Below are 24507 nucleotides of genomic sequence, written 5' to 3' on the forward strand. Positions count from 1 at the left end.
GAGGAACTGCTTGCTGCCGTTAATGACAATGAAAACTTTCTGCAGAACATCATAACAGACGATGAGACACGGGTGTATGGCTATGAACTATGATGCTGAAACAAGGATGCAGTTGTCACAGTTGGTCGAAGATCAAGGTGGTGTTGGTTGCGTTTTTTGCCTACAAAGGCATAATCCATCATGAATTCGTGCCACGTGGTCAGAAGGTAAACAAGGAAGTCTACCAGGGAACACCTGTGTGCATGAAGGATGCTGCGCACAGGAAGAGGCCTCATTTTGGGGAAAACCAGAATAGAATGTTGCATCGTGACAATGTGCCAGCTTATGTGTCACTCCTTATCTCCAGCTATCTAGCAAAACACAACATTCCTGTTGCGCACCATCCACCAAATTCTCCGGATATGGCCCCAGCAGGCTTTTTCCTGTTTCCCAAACTGGAAAAAAAAAAAAAAAAAAACATTGCGCACAATCCCACAAAATGTGTTGCAGGAGGCATTCCATAACTGGAGGAAATGATGAGAACGGTGTATTGCCAGCAGAGGGGACTATTTTGAAGGGGACGGTGCTTAAAATGATATACAATAGGCGATAAAGCTGATACGGCAATAGTTTGGCCTCTTTTTGAACACACCTGTAAACAACACAGTGGTAGGCTCTGGACTATTGGGAGCAGCTCCTGTACTGAATAAAATCAGTGTGGCACAATGAAGCCCACAAACTTAAGATTTGAAACTCTGGGGCACATTATCACATTTTTCAGTTCTGCTGAACACTTGCTTGAAATTAATCCTGCAGAACTCTGTACAACTTTGTGTACAATGGTTAAAGAAGTTTTATTGAGATGCAAATCGTGTTTTCGCTAGTGTTCACTAGAATGAGTCTGCATCATTAATCACAAATCCTATGAGGCAGTGTATGAACAGAGTCGGCATTCTAAGACGCTCTAACAACCCCCTCTACTACCAATCATTTTGACTATCTTTTCTTTGCTAAGTACATCTTTTAGAACTGCCACATAACATGATACCACGTGATAATACAGCGAACATACGAAAGTGAACAACCTTCAACATATTACTGTCAGAGATAGCAGAGACTATTCTTATGCCAACAAAAGAAATCATTTATTCAGAATATAATGTAATTGGATAGCTTACTCTACTCACCCAGTGGCAGCAGGAGAACATACTCAATCAAGGTAAAGAAATTTTCAAGTTTTTGGACCCAGTGGCACCCTCTAGCAGAAGGGTTGAAGGTGAAGGAAGAGGGGAGAAAGGAAAGGATTGTTAACATTTCAGAAATGGAAGAGTTCAGAAAAGTTGCACAGAACACTTGCTCAAGGGAGATTTACTGAATAGGATGAAAAGGAAAGACTTCCCCCAACTTTCCACCTTTCCAAAACCTCACCAGTCGTTTTTCTCCAGCCTTTTCCCTCTCCTTCGGTCCTTTTGCCCAGAGGAGGAGCCACTGGCTTCTAAAACTTGCAAATCTCTACACCTTTGTGTCTGTGTTCTCCTATCATTGCTTGGTGAGTAGATTTATCTATCCAATAAAAGGAGATTTCTTATAGTAGAGATGGCACTGGTTTTGAACCAAAATTGTAAAAATGTTATGCATATTCTTACATGTTCAACCAAAAGTTTAAGCAATTTTCACAAATCAGCAAGGGAAGTGTGTTCTGTTTACTTTCGATGTTCATTCCACAGTCAGTGAAAGAGAAACCAGAGGCAACTACTTGGTATAGCCATGTCATTTACCATTGTGCGTAAGTGTTCCATTACATACTTATGTTGTCTAAGTTCAAGTGTTATTAAAACGATTAAAGAAAGTGAAGGCTCATAATACTTTATTTTTATGCTGTTTTATGCTATTTCACCTAGAAAGAGAAATGCAAGTCACTATCCAACATGTCGAAAAACATTGAATATTTGTTTGCTTGGAATGCAATTATCTAACTTAAAAATTAAATTACATAATACATGATGGTGGATCTATACATAAAAGGCAATGTCCTGGCTGACTGATCATTGGCCAGCCCAAAACACTGAGGCTAGAAACTTGAAATTTGGAGATGATCTTTTACTGTAGGTGTCATTTAAGGGATTTTTCTACATTCCAACTCCAAGGAGGTTAAATAGTGGATGAAGGTTTTTAAAAAATGTAACTATTAGTGCAATTTTTAAGCTAGATCTGCAAAAACTGATGCTTTGTTTCTCAGCCAGAAATAATGAAATGTATTTTAGCATTTGTTTGGAAATTCAACCACAAAGCGAGTAAAATAGGGGGTGAAAGTTGTTTTGAAAATATTTATTAAGGTATATGACTTCTTGGTTAGAAATAAAATATATATATATATATATATATATATATATATATATATATATATATATATAAAAATCAAAGATGAGGTGACTTACCGAACGAAAGCACTGGCAGGTTTGTGTGTCTATCGACCTGCCAGCGCTTTCGTTCGGTAAGTCACCTCATCTTTGATTTTATATATAATTTTTCCCACGTGGAATGTTTCCTTCTATTTTATATATATATATATATATATATATATATATATATATATATATATATATATATATATATATATATATATATCGACCTCCCAGCGCTTTTGTTTGGTAAGTTTCATCATCTTCCTTTTAGAAAACTGTAGAAGGGGATGAAAATTTTTAAGAAAATATTTCATTACAACAAAAAAATTTTAAAGTTGAATTCATTAAAACTGGCATTTCAATTCTCAGTTAGATATAAAGAAATATTTGTTAGGGGATGGGAGTTGCTATGGAAATATCTCTAAAGAACACAAAACAGCACGATTAACAAAAATTTTGGACTCCAGCTACAAGAACTGCTTTTTGGTCAGAAGTACATTTGGAAAAGACACTGCTTATATGGCCTTAATTAGTATGAAAAGTTTGTGTGTTACAATATGTGAACAACATAAAAATTTGAATAGTTAAAAACAAAGAAATATCTGCAGCTCATTAAACTACGGGGGCACTGAGCTAGTCAGATATATGTGGGATTTTTGATCCTGATCATCAACAGTTGGTACGACCAGACATACACTTCCAGTATTGTTGGGTGGGGGCCATTGGGTCCGGGGAGGGCTGGGTGTTACACACTTCCAACTGCTTGATAAGTTATGCTCATGATGTTGATGTTGTTGTCGTCTTCAGTACAGAGACTGGTTTGAGGCAGCTCTCCATCCTAATCTATCCTGTGCAAGCTGTTTCATCTCGAAGTACCTATTGCAACCTACATCCTTCTGAATATGCTTAGTGTATTCATCTCTTGCTCTCCCTCTACAATTTTTACCCTCCACACTGCCCTCCAATATTAAATTGGTTATCCCTTGATGCCTCAGAACATGTCTTACCAACTGATCCCTTCTTGTAGTCAAATTGTGCCAGAAATTCCTCTTCTCCCCAATTTTCTTTAGTGCCTCCTCATTAGTTATGTGATCTACTCATCTAATCTTCAGCATTCTTCCGCAGCACCACATTTAAAAAGCTTCTATTCTCTTCTTATCATCTCTACTTCACTTCCATACATGGCTATACTCCATACAAATGCTTGCAGAAAAGACTTCCTGACACTTAAATCTACACTCAATGTTAACAAATTTCTCTACTTCAGAAATGATTTCCTTGCCATTGCCAATCTACATTTTATATCCTCTCTACTTCGACCATCGTGAGTTATTTTGTTCCCCAAATAGCAAAACTCATTTACTACTCTAAGTGTCACATTTCCTAATCTAATTCCCTCAGCATCACCCGATTTAATTCGACTACATTCCATTATCCTCGTTTTGCTGCTGTTGATGTTCATCTCATATCCTCCTTTCAAGACACTGCCCATTCCGTTCAATTGCTCTTCCAGGTCCTTTGCTGTCTTTGACAGAATTAAAATTTCATTGGCAAACCTAAGTTTCTATTTCATCTCCATGGAGTTTAATTCCTAGTCCAAATTTTTCTTTTGTTTCCTTTACTGCTTGCTCAATACACAGGTTGAATAACATCGGGGACAGGCTACAACACTATCTCACTCCCTTCCCAACCACTGCTTCCCTTTCATGCCTCTCGACTCTTATAACTGCCATCTTGTTCCTGTACAAATTGTACATAGCCTTTCGCTCCCTGTATTTTACCCCTGCCACCTTCAGAATTTGAAAGAGAGTGTTCCAGTCAACATTGTCAAAAGCATTCTCTACGACCACAATTGGTAGAAACGTAGGTTTGCCTTTCCTTACTCTATCTTCTCAGATAAGTCGTAGGGTCAGTATTGCCTCACGTGTTCCAACATTTCTATCTACGAAATTCAAACTGATTTTCCCCGAGGTCGGCATCTACCAATTTTTACATTTCTCTGTAAATAATTTGTATTAGTATTTTGCAGCCATGACTTATTAAACTGATAGTTTGGTAATTTTCAAACCTGTCAACACCTGCTTTCTTTGGGATTGGAATTATTATACTCTTCTTATGTGGGATTTTTGAGGACAAATGTAAGGATGTAGAGGATTATCTCACTAGGGGTAAGATAGATACTGCCTACAGGAAAATTAAAGAGACCTTTGGAGATAAGAGAACCACTTGTATGAACATCAAGAGCTCAGATTGAAACCCAGTTCTAAGCAAAGAAGGGAAAGCAGGAAGGTGGAAGGAGTATATAGAGGGTCTCTACAAGGGCGATGTACTTGAGGACAATATTATGGAAATGGGAGAGGATGTAGATGAAGATGAAATGCGAGATATGATACTGCGTGAAGAGTTTGACAGAGCACTGAAAGACCTGAGTCGGAACAAGGCCCCCGGAGTAGACAACATTCCATTGGAACTACAACGGCCTTGGGCGAGCCAGTCCTGTCAAAACTCTACCATCTGGTGAGCAAGATGTATGAAACAGGTGAAATACCCTCGGACTTCAAGAAGAATATAATAATTCCAATCTCAAAGAAAGCAGGTGTTGACAGATGTGAAAATTACCGAACAATCAGTTTAATAAGCCACAGCTGCAAAATACTAACATAAATTCTTTACAGACGAATGGAAAAACTAGTAGAAGCCGACATTGGGGAAGATCAGTTTGGATTCCATAGAAACACTGGAACACGTGAGGCAATACTGACCTTACGACTTATCTTAGAAGAAAGATTAAGGAAAGGCAAACCTACGTTTCTAGCATTTGTAGACTTAAGAGAAAGCTTTTGCCAATGTTGACTGGAATACTCTCTTTCAAATTCTAAAGGTGGCAGGGGTAAAATACAGGGAACGAAAGGCTATTTACAATTTGTACAGAAAGCAGATGGCAGTTATAAGAGTCGAAGGGCATGAAAGGGAAGCAGTGGTTGGGAAGGGAGTAAGACAGGGTTGTAGCCTCTCCCCGATGTTATTCAATCTGTATATTGAGCAAGCAGTAAAGGAAACAAAAGAAAAATTCGGAGTAGGTATTAAAATCCATGGAGAAGAAATAAAAACTTTGAGGTTAGCCGATGACATTGTAATTCTGTCAGAGACAGCAAAGGACTCGGAAGGGCAGTTGAATGGAATGGACAGTATCTTGAAAGGAGGATATAAGATGAACATCAACAAAAGCAAACCGAGGATAATGGAATGTAGTCAAATTAAGTCGGGTGATGCTGAGGGAATTAGATTAGGAAATGAGACACTTAAAGTAGTAAAGGAGTTTTGCTATTTGGGGAGCAAAATAACTGATGATGGTCGAAGTAGAGTGGATATAAAATGTAGACTGGCAATGGCAAGGAAAACATTTCTGAAGAAGAGAAATTTGTTAACATCGAGTATAGATTTAAGTGTCAGGAAGTCATTTCTGAAAGTATTTGTATGGAGTGTAGCCATGTATGGAAGTGAAACATGGACGACAAATAGTTTGGACAAGAAGAGAATAGAAGCTTTCGAAATGTGGTGCTACAGAAGAATGCTGAAGATTAGATGGGTAGATCACATAACTAATGAGGAAGTATTGAATAGGATTGGGGAGAAGAGAAGTTTGTGGCACAACTTGACCAGAAGAAGGGATCGGTTGGTAGGACATGTTTTGAGGCATCAAGGGATCACCAATTTAGTATTGGAGGGCAGCGTGGAGGGTAAAAATCAGAGAGGGAGACCAAGAGATGAATACACTAAGCAGATTCAGAAGGATGTAGGTTGCAGAAGGTACTGGGAGATGAAGAAGCTTGCACAGGATAGAGTAGCATGGAGAGCTGCATCAAACCAGTCTCAGGACTGAAGACCACAACAACAACAACAACAACAACATACTCTTCTTGAAATCTGAAGGCATTTCACCTGTCTCATAGGTCTTGCTCACCATATGACAGAGTTTTGTCAGGGCTGGCTCTCTCAAGGCTATCAGTAGTTCTAATGGAATGTCATCTACTCCCAGGGCCTTTTTTGACTTAGGACTTTCAGTGCCCAGTCAAACTCTTCACACAGTATCATATCTCTCACTTCAACTTCACCTATTTTCTCTTCCATTTCCATAAAATTGCCCTCAACTACATCGCCATTGTATAGACCATCTGTACACTCCTTCCACCTTTCTGCTTTCACTTCTTTCCTGAGAACTGGTTTTCCATCTGAGCTCTTGATATTCATACAAGTGGTTCCCTTTTCTCCAAATGTCTCTTAAATTAATGCATAATTACAGACTTTCTTGCTCGTAAAGGAGTTCAAGTGACAGAAATTTTCCAGAGATTGACTGCACAACCTACAGTTCCCCAGGCCTTATGAGTGAAAATCAGAAGCTGAGGCGAAAGAGAGTGATGCATTTTTGAGTTGGATCGTCACCTGTAATGAAATATGGGTCGACCACTACACTCCCGAATCTAAACAAGCCAGTAAGGAGTAGCAGAGGACAGGATAGGTAGCCCCCTTGAAAGCCAAGACTCGATTGTCAGCTGGCAAAGTCACCTACCTTGCAGCCCAAACCTATCACTCTACAATTTTCATTTTTCTGGACTGACTAAGGGTGCGAAAGGAGGTCACCGGCTTGAAGATGACAACGCTGTGGAAGAATCTGTGTACAACTGGCTTCTGACGTGACCCCCTTTCTGCAGCAGGAGTGTGATTGCCCTCTTAACAGCTACTTTGAGACAGACTCATTGGATTGCACAAAGTGATTATGGATTAGCATTTCTGCAGATAGGCTAAATCAAAATTTGTTCCAGTGCACTTTCTGAAAGGAAAAATGTGCCTGAGGAGATAACAGTTTCAGCAGCACACTATCACACTTAGACTTACGTATGCTAAGCAATGCCAAGGCAGTTTGTTCCACCATCTGTTGCTTTATTGTCAGCTGCAACAATTGCTTATGGCATTCTGCAGTGTGCACTGGTCCATTACTACTTTATATCTCAAAATGGCCACGTATAGCTCTAAGTCTCTACAAATGCAGGCACTTTTGTGATGATAAGGCTAACATACGTGACACTTAGCATAACATATCAATGTGAATTCCATTAGAGAATTTAGAAGTAACAGACACACTCTTCCCTCAGTTAAGACTCTATACATTGTGTGTTTTAGCCAGAGTTAGAAACCAACCACACACTGCCTCAAACTGTTCGATTCCTACGACAGCCCCTCAGACACATATTTTTGAAAGCTACAATACCCTGTGTGTTTGAAATCTTATCCAAGTTTGTAACATTTACAACCTCTCATTTGTGATGTCCACTGAGGATTTGGTGTCATGAGCTTGGAAGGATTACCTTCACAAATTAAGAGATGACCAACAAGAGGACATATGGAAAGTTTATTTTGTGCAATGGAAGGAGTTAAATCATTTTGGTTACAGCTGACAAATAACAAACCTAGTTCGTGTCTGTCTAAATAAACTTATAGAACTGTAAGCATTTCTAACTGAAGCAATGTACAAAACCCAAAACTTTCACATCGCACTGAGTTCCCTTCACCACTAGAACAATAGTATGTGCACATCATACTGTGAGTTTTTTTTTTTTTTTTTTTTTTTTTTAACTTATTCTGGAGAAAGAAGACTCAATAACCAAGTTTCACAGCTGACAACACTACAAGAGTAATTACACTGTAAAAGCTAAGTCATTAATTGCATGATCACATATGTCACAAACACATCTGCCTACACATTCCATACATGCATAGATACACGCAGCAAAAGAACATAAAATGAGAACACTGTAAAACAACAGTCGCAGCCAACACCGCAAAACACAGTATTTGTAATTTACACCAGACAGTTTCAAGAAAAGGAGAAATAATTCATTTTAAGTTTTACTAGTGAGACAAAGAGAAATGGTGGAAGACCACAGTAGCTATACAATGTGCTAACTAAAATCTCCAACAATTTCACTGTACCAATCAAACCAATATCAGTACGACATTCTGCCGCTAGGTGCCTCGAAGTACACGTCTTAGCTACTCTGCAGAAAGTTATGTCATCTTTTGTGCATGCAGTTATGAGTTGTCATTGTGTGAGTTGTCATTGTGTGTCCGACATGATTCACAGCTTCTACAAATTGGGAAATGGATAATGTGAAGGTGCAACAGATTTGCATCAAGTTCTGTTTCAAATTGAAGAAAACTGCAGCTGGAACCCACCACATATTAACAGAGCATTTGGAGAGAGAGAACCGAGTCAAGTAAGAATATTTGGGTGGTTCAAGCACTTCAGGGAGGGACGATGACGGACATTTTGGTCGACCATCAACATGCATAATGGAAACGATCGTGAAAGTGCGTGACGTGATTCACGAAAGAAGGCATTCTCAATGGTTGTAACAGACTTCAACTGCTGTATGGTAGATGTCGAAAAACTCTAGCTGATTAACTGAACATGGAACGAATTGCAGCAAAGTTTGTCCTTTGCCTAATCAGCATCGACCAACTAAACCTCACTATTCACACTTGCACTGAGCTGCAACTGAAGAGTTCACAAGTGTCCAAAATTCTTATCCAGACTCGTGACATGTGATGAGTCCTGGGTCTACGGTTATGACCCTGAAATGAAGAGCAATAATCACAATGAAAAACACCACCTTCTGTATGGCCGGAAAATCTCAACAAATTCGCACCAAAATGAAGTCAATGCTGATCATTTTTTTTCCACACTGGTGGAACAATGCAGACTGTCGACAGGCCATTTCACTGCAAGGCTTTGAGGTAAGTGAGGGAAAATGTTCGGTGCCAATAGCCAGAGTTGTGGAAAAAGGAAGACTGGTTGGTGCACCAGGACAATGCACCTGTCTACACCTCACTTGTCGTTAAGGTATTCCTGGCCAAACACAACACAGCAACTATCCCCCACACTCCCTACTCTTCAACCTAGCCCCGTACAACTTCTATTCCCGAAGATGAAAATCACATTGAAAGGGTGACATTTTGACTCTACTGAAGACATCCAGGTGGAATCTCAACTAGTCCTGAATGCTCTTCACCCTGCAAACTTCCAAGAGTGCTTTAAAAAATGGGAACAACACTGGTATCATTGCATACAAGCTTGATGTGACTACTTTGAAGGTGACAAAGGAAATTAGGATGTAAGTATAGCTTTCCGATTTTTACAGTGAAATTCTCCATTTTGTGTAGCACCTCATAACTGCACTTCACTTCCTCATCACACACGCAAGCCATTCTCTCCTCTCATGCTGCACACTTAAATAGGAATTAGTTAAATATGAGAAGCAATACCTGAAACAAATCTATGAAACAACACATCAGTTGTCAGGCAATATCATGACAACTGTATCATAGGAAGATAGAGGCATTTCAATTTCTTTGATATAGCTTTGGGGGTTATTAAAACAAAAATGAACTCCTGGCAATAAGTTGTATCAGAATTAATTATTTCATAATGAAGGAGACAAATAGGACCTTTATAGGAATCTCGCAAGCAAAACAATAATACAACGTTTATCTGAACTTCAGTTAAGTGATCCTAAAAGCAGAATGTATTTTGAATACAACACCAGAATATTTCTATGATAATCTTGAGTTGATTATACTTGCAATCCAAGAGTTTGGTTGGTTGGTTGGTGTTACAGGAATCAAACTGTGATATAAGTCCCTCCATCCTATTTGCATCAAACCAGGAATAATCCTTAAAGGAAGGATACAAAATGCTTGGGTAGCTTGAATTTAACCAAGATACAATATGACATAAGAAGGAGGTGAATGAGAGGGGTAAGGTGGGTGAACTACTCTGCCAGAATGCTGTTGGACCCCAGAGAACGGTAACAGTGGTAGACACCCTCTGCATCGAACTAGCACTACCTTGCCATCCGTTACCCCATCAAAACAAGCAGCATAGAGAAGATAAAAATTTTAAGTAAGGCTAAACATTAAAAATGGCGAACATGAAAGGGTAAGAAGAATAAAAAGGTGGGAAGGAAAGGAGTCAGGCTGGAACATTGAGCAACGGCTGCCGTGGGTCCCCTTGGCCAGAGTAGGCGAGGGGTGCCCCTCCATTCCCCATCTCTCAGATACTAACAGAAACCACCTTCGCAGGTGAAACAAAACCAGGTCAGCCGGTTTGGCATCGTCTGCCAGCACCAGAGGTATCTTGTCAGGACAGTTTAGAGATCACTGCAGAGCAGACATATTTAATTTGAGCAGCCTAGCAGGATGTTGGTGGACTGTCAAGCAAACACCACATTGGCAGTAAGCTGAATGTGGCTGTGGGGCAGCCAAGTGGAACCAATGCTTAGCTGACACGAGACAGTGGATTCCCTGCGAGAAGTAAATCCTAGTAGCCAACACTGCCAACTGGTTGGCATGTTCATTCCCCGAGATCCCAACTTGTCCAGAGGTCTAAGCAAAGACAACCAGCCATCCAGCATGTTGGAGGTCAGAAGCAAGATCCTAGATAGTTGTGACTAATGGGTGACGAGGGTAGTAATGGTCTACAGCCTGAGGCTCCTCAGGGAGTCGATACAGATTAGAAGAAACTGCCAGTGTAAGTACGAGAACGGCTAACGGCTCGTTCGATGGCTACCAATTCAACAGCGAAGACAGTGCATGTATGCGAAACCGGTTCATCCATCAAGTTTCGAGCCAGCAGTGTATGCCACTTCCAAACCCAGAAATGCATTGAGGGCAGCCAGAAACAGTTGGCAGTACACCATGGGGTCAAATGAATTTTAAGGATGAACTGAGACGGATCCAATGTCAGGGTACAAGCCACGTGATTAATCCCTGTCAAGAGGTGACATCTGGGGAAGTTGGACTTCACAGCAGACACATTGTAGTCAAACTGCAATTGTGACCCCAGTACAGGGTCTTTATTGGAGATGGATCTTCCTACTAGGAAAAAGGAGACAGTAGCTCGGATACTTATGGGAGCCACAAACATGTACAGCATAATCGAGTAGCCGTTGCTGGTGCCTGATCCGTAGTGGAGTGACCTCACAGAAGCATATCGGATCCAGTAACAGCAATGCTGAAGGCGAGACAGGATGAAGGTTTTGTAAAGGTACGAAAGGGTAGTGCGGTCTGCACTCCAGCTGGTGTTACTGAGGCAGCAAAGTGCATTAAGGTGTAGCCAGCACCTATACTTAAGGTGGCAAAGATGTAAGAGCCACATCAGCCAAGTATCGAAGACCAGTCCCAAAAAGCGGCAAGTCTCTATCACATTGAGTAATTGGTCTTCAAGGTAAAGTTCTAGTTGTGGATGAACAGTACAATGTCCAAGAGTTTACCACACCCATTTTAGAATTTAAGATAGAAAGTAAACACTACACCACATTTAGTTAATGCACTGCAAGAACCCACATAACTATCAATTTATTTCTTACCCGATGAGATATTCCTTGTGGTTCCACAACTCCGGAGCTCGAGACAGTGTTTTCCAATGATGGCACACTTTCTGAACATCTAGGAGTTCAGTCAATGACAAGTGGGAGAAGATGATTATCAGAATTTCATCTGGTAAGTCATTAATGCCCAGAGGACATCTGCCACTCTGAACTTCTGATGGCATTTTTGCAGGTACTGAAAGAAAACAAGCACGTTCAAATACTTTTTTTTAGCCAAGCAGAGCTTTATTTTAAATTATATTTTAATTGTAATGTGTGTAATATCTTTCCAGTGAATAACAAGCTCACTAGCAAAGTATTCATTACACTGCTAAGTGGGGTAAGTATGGTGAAACAGGTCTAAAAGTAAGATTTTTCAATTATTATTCCTTAATAACATTTGACCCCTCTTGAACAAGTTAATGTATTATTTCCAATTGGAAGTGTACTTTTTGTCACTTCAAAGTTAATAATGGAAATGTAATAAAATCCAGTCTCCCTCACTGATTTAACATTAGGGTCACATTCCATGTAATCTCATAGATGGTGTAAGATGACCATTTCAGAATTTAGTCACATTTGGTATATGGATAACTACATGTCTCAATAGTACTACTGCCAAATAACGCTGTCCCAACTAACCATTTTTGGTAAATTCAGGTTTGAAGACTCAAGGGTGTTTACCCAGGCATTACTGAGGCACCAACTTATTTTCAGAGACCAACTACTCTCTAAGAAGTTGACTTACAGACCTTCGTTTTTTTAAGCATCGAGCATGTAAGACATTAAAGTGATATGCTGTATAATAAGTGGGATACACCATTCACACTTTTTGTGAAAAATGTTGAACACTTTTTCCATGCTGTACTCTTAATTTTTTTTATCTCAACTCCCCACAGGGAAACAGTCGAGACCTCATCTTGTGCACTGTGACTCTTTAATTGAAAGCATTTGGCATACCAATTACTAGTTCTCACTTTCACTTTAAGACTCTATCACAAAAAAAAATCAAATTTGATGAATTTCAAAGTCATTGGGGGGGGGGGGGGGGGGGGGGGGGGGGAGGGGGAGGGGGGGGGGGGGGGGGGGGAGGTTGTTCATAGAAATCCCACCTTGATTTTTTGCTGAAATGTTTACATTTCTGGGAGCAGTCTTATGTGCAAAGAAGAATGTCTTAACTAACTTTCTTCATTGGCAGAGAAAAAAATGAAAATACCATCCACATTCAACGGTGCAAAGAACTGGTAAATAAAGACAATGTCTATTATCTGAAAAATTGTTCCTACAATATTTGTGGTTGACATGTAGGTCAGAACTGCAAAACAAGTGAGAGCTTAAAACAGTTATCAATCTTTTTCTCAATGTATGTGCTGTATGATATTTCACTGTTAATTGTCTTTTCAGTGTACAGAATTACAGGGGACAGTTTAGGTGCATAAATGAGATGATATAGCTTTATTCTGTTACTGTAAATTAAAAATATAATTTCAGTGAAATGTAAAGTTCAAGTAATAATGACACACACATTGAGAGACTTATTAAATGTGCACCAGTATATACAGATATAAAAATTCTGCAAGGAACAGTTTTATAAACAAATTCAAATATAAAGAAGGATTTTTTTAAAATTCTTCATTCTTGCATATAACTGTTATTCTTGACATCTTTATGCAAAAATGAAAATAGTTCACTTGAATGTGAGATGATTTTTTCATAGCATTTGTTGTCAAGTTTATACAACCACACATAGTGTCTTTGTAGTGATGGGACCTTGACTTTACATACAACATTGGAGAAGGATACCCAAACAGCATCTTTCCTACTGGGCCATGAAGGGAATTGTGATTTGGTAGGGTACACAGTTAATCTCAACACCTCTACATTCATGTGGTGCTGGGAAATGAATCCTGTGAAACAGTTTTCATCATATTTGAAAACTACATTCTGCTTAATTCCCATAATGCATTTTTATAAACTTCCACGGCAACAGTGCCCCATTTGAATCTGTTGAAGTCTCTTCATTAGAAAGTTGTTAGTAGCAGTGACTAGAAATGCATGGCGCAATCACGTTTCTGGATGATCATCTGTACATTCAAGAGTGCTTCCTTTGGATTCCACAGCCATTACTGCACATAAATCACTTTACAGCATAACCTCAACACACTACACAATCAAACACACATGGGAACCCAACTGCCTGCCATCTGCCAAAAGTGCAGCAAAGATTCTCACCAAAGGCTGGAAGCAATGAGCTATATGCATGACCTTTGTTTCCAAGAAATTACCCACGCGCAAATGCGCATGCGTAGCTGTGCTGTCAGCAATTTATGTGCATGCGCAAAGTTGAACAAAAAAATGGCATCACATGGATGCACCTAACAGAACTAATGACACACTGGGCATCCTGAGTTGAGTACCTCACAAAACGCTAATGCTCACAGCAGCACAAAGCTGCTGGTCTTCAATGGGGCAAACGACACACAAACTGGACAGCAGCTGACTGGAAACGAGTTGTGCAGTCCGTCAAGCCAGGATTATCCCCCCCTTTTTTATCTTTTTTTTTCTTCAAATGATACAAGGTGTCTGGTTCACTGACTGCCAAATAAGGGAGTTTAACAATCCATGTGTGAAGGGTCCAGGTACAGTTGAGGCCAAAGATAATTCAGAAATAATGTCAGGGCGTTTTCAAAGTCATACCGAGGTGACCTTGCTACCTTGCCAGAACTGCTCCTTTTCTCCTCATGCACCCTCTCCACCTCCCCAAAAACCTGCAATTTTTTCTTCGCAGATTAATGAAGTTTTGTAATTTCTAAGATAAATTCAATAATAAATGACAAATAATTACAAGCAACTTTTTGAGGAGAGCAACTACAGCTCAGAAACATTGTGAATAAAAAATATAAAAAAATCTCCACTCAATTACCATTCAAATTATCACAAAAATAGTAAGGAAAAAAGTTGATAAAGTGTTTCCAAAAGCTGCATAGCTGTATCAAGGTGCTTTATTCGCAACTAATGGTTTTGTGCCTGTATACGCGCATCTTCAGGTTTATAATGCTTATATTTTCATAATGCAGATGGACAATTATGGAAACTCAGCATTTGGGAAGCTATCTATGTTAAAGAGCCAAACCACAATGGTGGGTTGCCATAAAATGGAGTACACCAAAAGGGTGCTTTTGAAAATGTACAAAGCGCTACTGCTGAATGAGCCAGGCCGGATAACACCCCATAGAACATATTATAGGATTCAATAGACACCAGCTGTATAAAACCAATGTAACTAAAACTTAAAATCCTGCATGAAGTGAGTGTTTCTGCCATAATGCAAACAGGACGATGCAGTTGTGAGTAAAGTGCCCTCACACAGCTATGTGGCTAATTGTTATAATTTTGATAATAATTTGAATGTTTTTTTATTGTTATTCATGACTATTACTTAAATGAGCTATGTAGATGAGAAATATTGTGCACAACAATTTAGATATATCACTGTAGAAAATAAATTACAAATTGTACAGGCTTTCTGAAGAACTATTTTAGCATGATGTATAGCAAAAACAAATTTTTCTTTCCATTTACTTGCCCTGAGCAAAACAAATGCATTTATTCTGTCATTAATGTCAAATCTAGGAGCTATGCCGCATTCTGTCAACAATATAAAATTGTGACAGCCTGCTTCACTTTTATATTAAATATTTTTAATCATTTTTAATTTGCTGAAACTGCTTTGAAAAGATGTTACAGGCACTAGAATTGTCATCATCCCCAATTTATTTTATTGTTTAGATAAGTGTCTCATAAGCCATACTTGGAGGAGAAGGAGGTGGCTCTCAAAACAGCCGTATCAGTGCTCTTCATTAGATCCTTCTACTGGAATTCGAAAGCCAATAGTTTGTTAACTGGTTCAGCTGAGTTAATATCAATATTTCTGGTATATTTAGCATCAAAATCACTGCATATTTTTAAAAATGAGTTACTCAGCTCTCATTTAAGGCATTACTGGCAGGAAATTGAAGCGAGATGATATTGTGTGTTATATATGAAATGCTTCACCATTTCACTTAATGAGCTATCAAATACTTTGAAGAACTGTAGATTAAATAGTTGCACTCTAGTCATCCCCTGCCGGAAATAGCACACACATTTGTTCAGTATCCACTGACCGAACTGAGACACGAAAATTCCATAGTGAAAAATTCTGCTGTTGAACATTAACTAGCTGTGTACGTGGCAATTTCATGAACTGAACATACTGTTGACAACACAAGCCATGTGGACACCTGCTCGGTAGTAGTCATTTCTTTACAATGGTACTTGGACGAAATGATGTGACAACAGCAATCATTTACAGTGTAGGACTAGGGGAAAGAAATCTGCTTTCAGGTGAAGACAGGAACATGAAGGGTGAGAGAACTGATGTATCCGTCACAGTTAGTTCTTACAACAGATTCTTTCAGTCAGTGTAGGTGCCCACTGTACAACTGCATTCTCAGCAATGAACTATCATGCCATCGTCTCAGTACAGCCCTCGGTGGTTTTCATACCATGACTTTAACACATTCAGGGTACCATCAACATGAACCAGGATGGTTATTTCGACATTCTCGGTGGCCAAGTATTCCCCTTTCTTCTACATCATCATGACAAGTATTCTGTGGACACTACAATCTTCCAAAATGACATCAGCAGTGTTCATAGAGTTGCTTGTACACATTCCTGGTTTGCCTAACACTCAATGTGAACTATTGTAACTTGACTGGCATGGTAAATCACTATCTGCCCTCAAAACATTAACGTTCACTTAGGTGAGACAGGTGGTGGGCCCAACTACACTTGATCCGTCGGTAACCCAACCAAGAGACAGTCACGGACCAAACGACTTGCTAGCCACCAATCGGTACATGAAAAATCAAAGACAAAACTGTTACAGACGTCATTATCCACAGTGAAATATGTATTAAGCTATCAAAACAACGCACCGTGTTGGACAGCGACAACAGGTGAGGAAAGGACACTTCCTGAAATTATGTTAATGGCCAGGGCAGGTAAACGGAACATGGCCAGGGCAGGTAACTGGAACACTAACGGCCCACAAGGCAGAAAATTCCACTGCCCACACTTGAACTGTAGTGAACCAATATAGTTAATTCCACCACACGGCGGCTCGATTACATCACTACTAACACTCTGTGTTACTCACAGAAAAAGATCCCCAACAGCGAACCACCGAAACAAACGACACAACATGAACTCAACTTTGACGTCCTGTGTCGGTGAGCCACGAAGATCGTAGTGATCCGACAGCTCCACAGACACTCCGACACTGTGCAGGGACCACCAGCGGACCCAGACGACTGTGCCACATGGAGATATCCTCCCTGGTCTGCACCAGCTGACCGATTACCCTCAGAATGCCGACAACATCTAAAATAGTTGTCAGTGGAAATAACGTCAACTACACACACAACCTGACAAAAACTTGCACGAAGACCTGAACGATACCCAACAGTAACTAAGTACGCACAAAGACAAATCAGGAGTCGACGCGCGTGCGCGTACACACACACACACACACACACACACACACACACACACACACACAACACACACCTGACTCATCAATGAACGGCGATCCAAAATGAGTCGCCCGGTAAGACGAACCCGACTGACGATCCACCAAGAGCTTGGCCTGGCTCAGGTGAAGCGTGGCAGCAACGGTCGGGTGAGCCATGTCGATGCATACCTCACAGCCCCAACCCGACTGCACTAATGCCGCATTGCAACTCCCCAACTGGCAGGTCCGGACTGCATTTCAGACGCGTTCCAACTGACTGGCAGACCCGAGCTCGAGGCCCGAACTGCCCTTATGACAGACAACGACCGGGAAGTAATAGCAGTCGAGCAAACATACTACGAGAGGGGATATACTGATACATGGTGCTAATGCCACTCACGGTCAGGCAAAGCAGCGTCTCAGTGACACCAGAAATTTAAAGTAACGTAGTGAGGTGGTAGTATGTTAAAAACAGGGTGTAAAATACATGATGGCGGAAACATGAGCCACGCACGGCTCATTCACATTTGTTGACTTCACCAATTCACAACCATTACCTCAGGGGGTCCAATACGTAAATGTAACTGCTGCTTATAATCACACAAGAGAATGTACACATTGATGCTGTAATCTGCCCAATTTGCTTATCAATTATATTTCAATTAAATTTGTAAGATTTGTAATTCCGTAGATTGTATAATGTAAAATCTGATGGAAATTCCATCACCTACTGGCTCATGTTCAATTTGAGTTGTTTCAGCTGATTTTCAATCCCGCAAGTGTTAATTAGAATATCACGCCTTTCTGAGTTTTTGCGGTGGTCAGATGTTGCTTTTAGACTAGAATCCCCATGTGTGAGTACACTTATAAACGTAGAATTTACCGTTTCGGCGTTCAGTTTACAACTAGGGTAGTATCCTATCTCCAGCCTGACGTCTAGGTTACACTGACAAACTTTCACACAAATGTTCTGCTGATTTATAGAAACATATCATAAAAAACTGGGTGGTTGTGATCTGCCCCAATAAAAACACCACAATTTTAAAACTAACCACTAATGGACGTTCCCTTAACTCCTGCACCCACAAAACAGGCCACTGGAAGATACTAAGCACTCAACGTCTATTACCCAAATCACATATGGGCCTTCAAGATGAACCAACAGCAGAATGAATGAATTGATTTGCATGCTCTTGTTGCTCCGGAGACTGTCATGTCTGAGGATGAAGGCACAAATGTTTAATTTGAATTATTTTAGAATTTGTGACCCACAAAACTCAAAATTCCAACGCTACATTAAAAAATGCAAAATTCGAGATTTTCCCAATTTTTCCTGGTAAAATTTAATTTCTTGAGAATTCTAGGTTTTTCAGAAGAATCACCATCCTGTTCTTATAGGGAGAATGACAAATTCTGAAAATAGCTTCGAAAACAAGGGAGATACCTATTTCTGAGTTGCATGGGGTCACACTGGCGCCAGTGCTAATGGGAGCCTTAAATAAATACCAAAGAGCATTCAAGTATATTACAACTTATGATCATGGCGAAATCAGAAGGCTGAGTACTCATATCACACAGGTAGTTAATTTTGATCACTGGTCCTAACTTGATTTTAGGGCACTTCCAAGTCAAATCAACAAGTGCTACAACCTGACCCTCTCAGATATTTTTTAAATTAAGTATGCATGTATTACTGATAAATCATGACACACATTAATTTTTTCACATTTTTCTGACGAAAAAGTTACCGAGTAATGGACCTTCAAAAATCGAAAAAGATGACAAATTTTTGACTCGCAGAACAATGTTGTTTTCTTTACAACTTGTGTTCTAATTAAGGTAGAACAATAAAATTTACTTCATTGGAAAAGCTCTTTTAAAGAGCTTTTTATATGATACCAAACATCATTAGTATTGTTGAGCTTTACAAATGTCTGCTTGTGTCTGTGTATGTGCAGATGGATATGTGTGTGTGTGCGAGTGTATACCTGTCCTTTTTCCCCTAAGGTAAGTCTTTCCGCTCCCGGGATTGAATGACTCCTGACCCTCTCCCTTAAAACCCACATCCTTTCATCTTTCCCTCTCTTCCCTCTTTCCTGATGAGGCAACAGTTTGTTGCAAAAGCTTGATTTTGTGTATTATGTTTGTGTTTGTTTGTGTGTCTATCGACCTGCCAGCACTTTCGTTCAGTAAGTCACATCATCTGTGTTTTTAGATATATTTTTCAAACATCATTAGTTTAATATATATACACAAATTGTTAAACAAACAGTGTTGAATTTACCAAATTTTGAAAACTGTATTTTTTAAAATTCTTCCAAAAAAATATATGTGAAAGATACACTTTACATCTACATATTCTGAAAGTTTCAACTTGGGATGAGCATGGGATCACTATCAAAAGCAATTTTACATTAAGGGAGGTGCTTTAAAAATTCTTAAAAACTAATTTATTTAGATATTACGCCTACTTCTCACCAGTTGTATGTTGTTGTAAAATGTGGAAATTAAAAATAACTTATAATTGACAAAAGAACATATGTTTTATGCTTCTGTAATTAATAAATACAAAATGAAAACTTAATAAATAAATAAATAAATAAAACACAGAAAGATGAATACCTGATATCAGACCTTAAATTCAGTTAGTAATTACTATTATTTACAAATACGCATCCTATTAGTGCACTTCTTCATACTTCGAACTAATCAGTCTGTTGCACATCAACATTTCTGCACTGGATAACTTATGTGTTCGCCCTGTAGCAGTTTGAGGGTTCACGATTGCCACTACTTCCTACTGCTTATGGAAAGAATGTCTGGATGACTCGGAAATGTAAAAGATGGTGACGGTCCCATGTGGATGTAAGAAACTAACCGTGATTTCATCCTTCTGATTTTTTTTCAAGTACACAGGTTAACCATCAGTATCCATTATAATCACAAGCAACATATCCTTTTATGTCTTTGAACGGTATTGTATCACTGTCAGAAACTGTCACCAGTTCAATTTTACTATCATCAGAGTTTGAATACACTTTTGTTAGTATTTTCTCCTTGCTAAAAGGAATAAAAGTGTGAAGTTTTTGTGTCCCTACAATTTTGCAGCATTTCTCAAATCTCTCCATAAGTTTCATTTCTTCATTTTTGTGATCTTCTTTAGTAGCATATTTGAAGTTCATTCCTTCTATGTTATCCTCGACAAACATATAAAGTTGTTTTGGTGTCATTATTTGATCACTGTATGGCCGTTGCAGACGTGCTCGAGCTGCAAGTCGTTTAACTGTTCCACCAACACCATCACTAGCTCCCTTCCCATGCGAGGTGGCTGAAAAATGCCATTCAGCTTCAGTTTGGAAATCATCTTCATGATGGCACAGGTTGATAAAGTTCTTCCTATTTTTATAATGAGCTGCTGCTCCATCAGAGAAATAATATATTTTTCTTGGTTTTCTACCAAATTTAACAGTCAGGAAGTCCATCAGGTACGACTGGAACAAATGCACAACAACGGTGTCATGTGTTAGGCATTCTGATCTGATTACAAGACTTGGGTGCTCGAGTTTGTTCCCACCCTGGTAATAAGCAACAATGGGATGAATTGTTGCTTGCATGTTTGTCCAGTGATAGCCTTGAACTTTGTCCTGGATGACAAAGGAGTAATTCTCAGAAAAGTCACAGATCGCTAAGACCTCGCCTTCTTTAAGTTCATTTCTCAGTCTCTTTCGGAAGGTTGATTGTTGACTAGCAACAAATGAATGTCGTGTAAGCAATTTTAATTTATCAAAAAAACAATCAATAAAGTTGTCAAATGATTTTATGATTGTTTCTAGAGACGTGTGATCAACGGAAACCCATTGCTGATAAGTTATATTATCAATATCATTAGTATTAAACAAATCTTGTAAATATGTCTTAAATGTTTCTGGGTCAGGGCAGAATTTATGTTCACCAAAATGACAAGCAGGTAATGACGGATTACATACAACTCTTGCAATGCAGTCTTTGTAAGTTTTTATTGGATTATCTTCATCCTTTGTCAGCTGAGGAATGTTACACCCAGTCAGCATAAGTTTGAAGTTTTGATGGGTAGTACACACACAGACACTGTGTGTACCACCACTTCCAGCTAAAACACAATTTTTGGGATGTAGGTCTGCAAACTTCGAAAATCCAAAGTGGAGCTCTGGATGGTTGTCTTTAAAGTTCACGTAAATTTCTTTCAAATTACTTAAAACTAGCTGTTTTTGTACTTGCAGTTTTTTCCGTTATCTCTCACAAGCACAAAATCTTTTTTCCCAGGCATTGCCCTGCTTATCTCATCAGATCAATAAAAGTTTCTAACAAAATCAGCAGTTGTTTGATCAAGAGTCTTGCCAGGTTTTGAGTTTGGTGAAGACAAAACTCCCTTTGCCTTCACCAAATCTTTTACTCTTCAAGCCATATAATTTGCTATGTTAAATTCATCTGGAAGCTTCTTAAAACTCCAGCTTTTAGGTAAAATGGTAAGAATATCCACCTGTTTACTTCAAGATGTACATATACGAAATTTATCTTTTAGCTGACTGATCATCTCAGATTCTGCATGATCATGTACCTCCTCTTCTTTTTCGGAAGGAAGCAATAATACCTTTGATTGAATTGTTGAAGTTAATTTAATGAGTTTTTCCTTAGGCTATTTTGCTTCACACAGTCATTTCTTCTTAATTGGCGATTTACCAACGGACTGCAAAGAAGCGTTCAACCTTTCTAAGGCCTCACTTGATGCAATGTCTTGTATGTCACTATCACATAAAACCTTTTCATTTTCTTGTTTCACCACAGAATACAATAGATCATCATCATTGTCTGTGCTAGACGTATCACAAATTTTTTACGGCAGTTGTCACACACTTCTTGATTTAAAGTTAAGAAAGATTTTCTTGCTATCAACCACTGTGAAACAGGCCAAAAGTTTTTCTTGTGGTTATTGTGGCCCTTTTCATTAAATGGATTACAGCACAAAGCTGAATTTTTAGGCATTTTATATTTCTCAAGTGAACAAACTAATATAAAAAATGTTATTGAAGTTGAATGCCCCAGCTTTCTATATTCAACACTACACAATATAACTTCTCTATTCTTTCACTTCCTGTAAAAAAATATTTCATTATGTTAATAGTATGCAAACATTAACTGGTTGTAGGCATACAAACTTACAGACTCTTGTGAGGTTTGTACAAAAGTAGCTTTAAGCTAGATTCAAAACACATTTCAAAGTTAATCACATAATTTCACTACAGTTGCCTCACAACAAAAGATTGTGTGGGTCACTTTCAACAATAGGTGAAAATTGCTGACAATGTTAACCAGAGATAAAATACTGAATAGATTGCAGATAGTAACACCAAAGAATCATTTTATATATAATCTTTAAAATGAGAGATAGCTTCCTTTTTCTTCCCCGCGGTTTTACAGCTATTAATAAATAGTTACCACTAAAGTTTAATAAGCAGTTATTCGTTTCAAAAGTACAATTTGTGGACCGTATAACAAAATCTAACACTGTAATATTTGCATGTGTAGCAAAATAATAGAAATTCACCTATCTGACTGTGATTTTGGAAAATTGTGGTAAACATAAAATTGCTTTGGACAGTGATCCCATGCTCATCACAAGTTGAAACTTTCAGAATATGTAGATGTGAAGTGTATCTTTCACATACATTTTTTTTTAGAATTTTAAAAATACAGTTTTTCAAAATTCGACAAATTCAACAATGTTGTTTGTTTGGTATCATAAAAGCTCTTTAAGAGAGCTTTCTAATGAAGTAAATGTTATTGTTCTAGCTTAATTAGAACACGAGTTATAAAGAAAACAACATTGTTCCACGAGTCAAAAATTTGTCATTTTTTCAATTTATGAAAGTCCATTACTCGGTAACTTTTTATCAGAAAAACGTGAAAAAATTCATTTGTGGTACTATTTATGAGTACTATAGGCATACTTAATTTCATTTAAATCCAAGAGGGTTAAGTTTGAAAACGATGGTTTCATTTGTTGATTTGACGTGGAATGACCCTTTAATAAATCTGTCCTATCATTAGGCAAAGGAAACTGCAATTTCAGAAAACCCATATTTGCGAAGGAACAAGCGTCAACGAAGTACTCTGACACATATTAAGTACACAACGTTCGCAAAGTAACTTTTCAGCAGTTTTAAGTCGTTTTTTCAGTGACACAGTAAAATCAGCCGCATTTCATTGTTCGTAGTAAATCGTAAGGCCTCAAAAATTCCTGTACATATCATTTTTCGCGGTATTTGTACACACGAAATGTAAACTGTGAAACTAATGTATCTCATCACAGCTGCAAATTACGATTCAGTCTGGATCAGTATTGTCTTGGGCAACAAGTTGGTACACGTGTGTAACATACTTACGAAATTACAAAAAATTATCACAATTAAGTGAACTGAAACACAGCATTTAATTGGGTTTGATGCACGTGAATGATCAGGAATACACACTACAGTCAATTAATCACAATTTCCTACATAATTCAAATAAAAAATTTGCTAGTATGACGAAAACTACTTCCTTACCTACTTCCATCTCACGAACGCAAAGAACACACTCCGAAGACACTCTCACAGTGCTGACAACAGTTAGCGCATTGGCCCTGCCAACCACAGTGGCTAAAGTTGTTTGGCAACTGGCGTCGCCATGTTAGATGCTGCAACACACAACAGTCTGTTGTTTACGATTGCTTTTTGTTCATAATTCTGTTGTGTGCACATAACACTTGTTTCACATAGCAAATATTACAGTATTTACGCTAATGATATAACGTCAGGGACGCTTTTTCAAACGATTTAATGCGTATTTGATCTAGTAATGTGACGCATCTGGCTTAATAAATGTGACTCCCATTTTGTTTATATATTTCAAATAACCAACAAGAGAAGTATGTGATATGGAAATGGTGCTTTTGTAATTCATTTAAATCATCTTTTAATGTATTTGCGTCTAAAGCTGATGAAGCTACAATTGCGGAAACAATGCCTTTTTGCTTAGTGATACTGATTCTTATCCATCACATTTCCAACTTTAAAGTCGTATGAACAGCATGTTCAGTGTTCACGCTTGCAAAAAAACTTAC

At 38.6% G+C, this 24507-nt stretch overlaps 1 protein-coding gene across 4 annotated transcripts in view; it reads right to left on the reverse strand.

Annotated features, from left to right (window-relative positions):
- The window catches only part of LOC124718856 (F-box/LRR-repeat protein 2-like), a 143463-nt gene that overhangs the window by 78876 nt on the left and 40080 nt on the right, over nucleotides 1–24507 (reverse strand). For 3 of the 4 annotated variants that reach the window (XM_047244482.1, XM_047244481.1, XM_047244483.1), the window contains exons 4-5: nucleotides 23951–24081; nucleotides 11810–12005 (exon numbers count right to left, since the gene is read on the reverse strand). In XM_047244482.1, the coding sequence (XP_047100438.1) occupies nucleotides 11810–12005; nucleotides 23951–23960 (206 nt within the window). In that variant the 5' untranslated portion in view covers nucleotides 23961–24081. The remainder of the gene's footprint in view (nucleotides 1–11809; nucleotides 12006–23950; nucleotides 24082–24507) is intronic. The other variant, XM_047244484.1, reaches the window with a different exon arrangement.

The sequence above is a fragment of the Schistocerca piceifrons genome, chromosome 10 (genome assembly GCF_021461385.2).
Source record: "Schistocerca piceifrons isolate TAMUIC-IGC-003096 chromosome 10, iqSchPice1.1, whole genome shotgun sequence".
NCBI lineage: Eukaryota > Metazoa > Arthropoda > Insecta > Orthoptera > Acrididae > Schistocerca > Schistocerca piceifrons.